Source organism: Mus caroli, chromosome 7, assembly GCF_900094665.2.
Source record: "Mus caroli chromosome 7, CAROLI_EIJ_v1.1, whole genome shotgun sequence".
Lineage (NCBI taxonomy): Eukaryota > Metazoa > Chordata > Mammalia > Rodentia > Muridae > Mus > Mus caroli.
Genome location: NC_034576.1, coordinates 46656652 through 46658354, shown reverse-complemented (window position 1 = coordinate 46658354; position 1703 = coordinate 46656652). Strand labels below are relative to the sequence as shown.

Sequence of the window (1703 nt, the reverse complement as noted above, 5' to 3'; positions counted from 1 at the left end):
TCTTCTTCTTCTTCTTCTTCTTCTTCTTCTTCTTCTTCTTCTTCTTCTTCTTCTTCTTCTTCTTCTTCTTCTTCTTCTTCTTCTTCTCCTCCTCCTTCTTCTTCTTCTTCTTCTCCTCCTCCTCCTCCTCCTCCTCCTCCTCCTTCTTCCTCTTCTTCTTCTTCATTCTCCTCCTGTTTTTAATGGAAGAAGGGACCCACAAAAATAGGGGGACAAGCTGGGGGCCTTTGTAGCTTTGTGATTTAGGGGAGAGAGAGAGAGAAGGAGAGAGAGGGGCAGCCATGCAGGAACCCGTGCAGTGGTTCAGAGCACTCACTGGTCTTACAGAGAAGCAAGCTTGGTTCCTAGGGCCCACATGGAGGCTCACAATTACTTCAACTCCAACTCACGGAATCCTTCTACTCCTTCTGGCCTCCACTGGGCTCTGCACTCATATGCACACACTTCCCACAAAGACACACACACACACACACACACACATACAGAATTAAAAATAATGTCTTGCTGGCAGTGGTGATGCATGCCTTTGATCCCAGCATTTCGGAGGCAGAGGCAGGTGGAAATGTTTAAAGCCAGCCTGGTCCACAGATTGAGTTAGAGTATAGCCAGGGCTACACAAATCCTGCCTCAAAACAACAACATCAACAACAATAACAAGAGTCTCAAAAGAGAGGTAAGAGAGCAGGAGAGACACAGAGCAATGAAGCAGGATGGGAACTGACAGGCATAGTGATGGGGGACATCAAAGACCCCTTTATGCATCCATTTTTCCTTCTTTTCCTTTCTCACTCTTCCAGCCCCCTTTCTGTCTTTCCTTTTTGAGATTGAATCTCATGTAGTTCAGGCTAGCCTCAAACTCACTATTTAGCCAATGATGACCTTGAATTTGTGACCCTCTTCCTCCACTTCCTAAATGCTGTGGTGGCAAATGTGTGACACCACACTCGATTCATCTAAACCTGGGGACTGAACCATGGCTTTGGACATACTAGGCAAATACTCCACCAATTAAGCCCCGTCCCCCACTTTCTGAGATAGCATCTTTCCGTGTAGCTCAGACTGGCCTTGAACTTCTACCCATCCTCCTGCTTCAAGCCTCCCAAGTGCTGGGACCGTGGTCATGGACCACCACATCTGGCTGGTATCCATGTCTGAGGGACTCAGGGACAAAGGGGTTTCTGAGTAACTCACGCGATCAGGATGACCAAGAAGGTTAGGATGGCCAATCCGACAGTCACCAAGTCTCCCACCAACACCATGTTCCTTGGTTTGTTGTCGTCCTGGAATTTCAGAGTCATGCGGAACTGCCCATCCTCTGGACAGGGAAAAGTGAAACTCAGCTTTAACCACTGCCCTCAACGGCCTCCTCCACCTCAGCTGTTCAGAGGCTATCCACCCAGCCATAGATCAGGCTCCCAAGTCCCATTCACCTAAGGCAAACACTGCAGCCCAGCCTGTCCCAGCCACAGCCCAAACCAAGGGCTGAGTGAACCACACTTCTTGTTGGCTGTGAGAAGGAGGCAAGAAGTTGGACCCAAACCCAAGGAAAGAGTTGGGTGTGGTGGCTCAAGACTGTCATCTGAACACTTGGGATACTGAGGCAGGAGGACCACTCTGAGTTGAGGGCAGTCTGGGCTACTGACTGAGACCCTATCTCTTTTTTTTGTTGTTGTTGTTGTTTTTTGTTTTTTGTTTTTTTTTTT

The 1703-nt window shown here is 48.4% G+C and overlaps 1 protein-coding gene across 5 annotated transcripts in view; it reads right to left on the bottom strand.

The window, feature by feature from the left end:
• Nucleotides 1-1703, bottom strand: part of Izumo2 (IZUMO family member 2) — a 12825-nt gene that overhangs the window by 3606 nt on the left and 7516 nt on the right. For 2 of the 5 annotated variants that reach the window (XM_021168216.2, XM_021168217.2), the window contains one exon: nucleotides 1192-1315. In XM_021168216.2, the coding sequence (XP_021023875.1) occupies nucleotides 1192-1315 (124 nt within the window). Of the gene's footprint in view, nucleotides 1-1191; nucleotides 1316-1703 lie in introns of those variants that run through there. The other 3 variants (XR_002378406.1, XR_002378407.1, XM_021168219.1) reach the window with 2 other exon arrangements.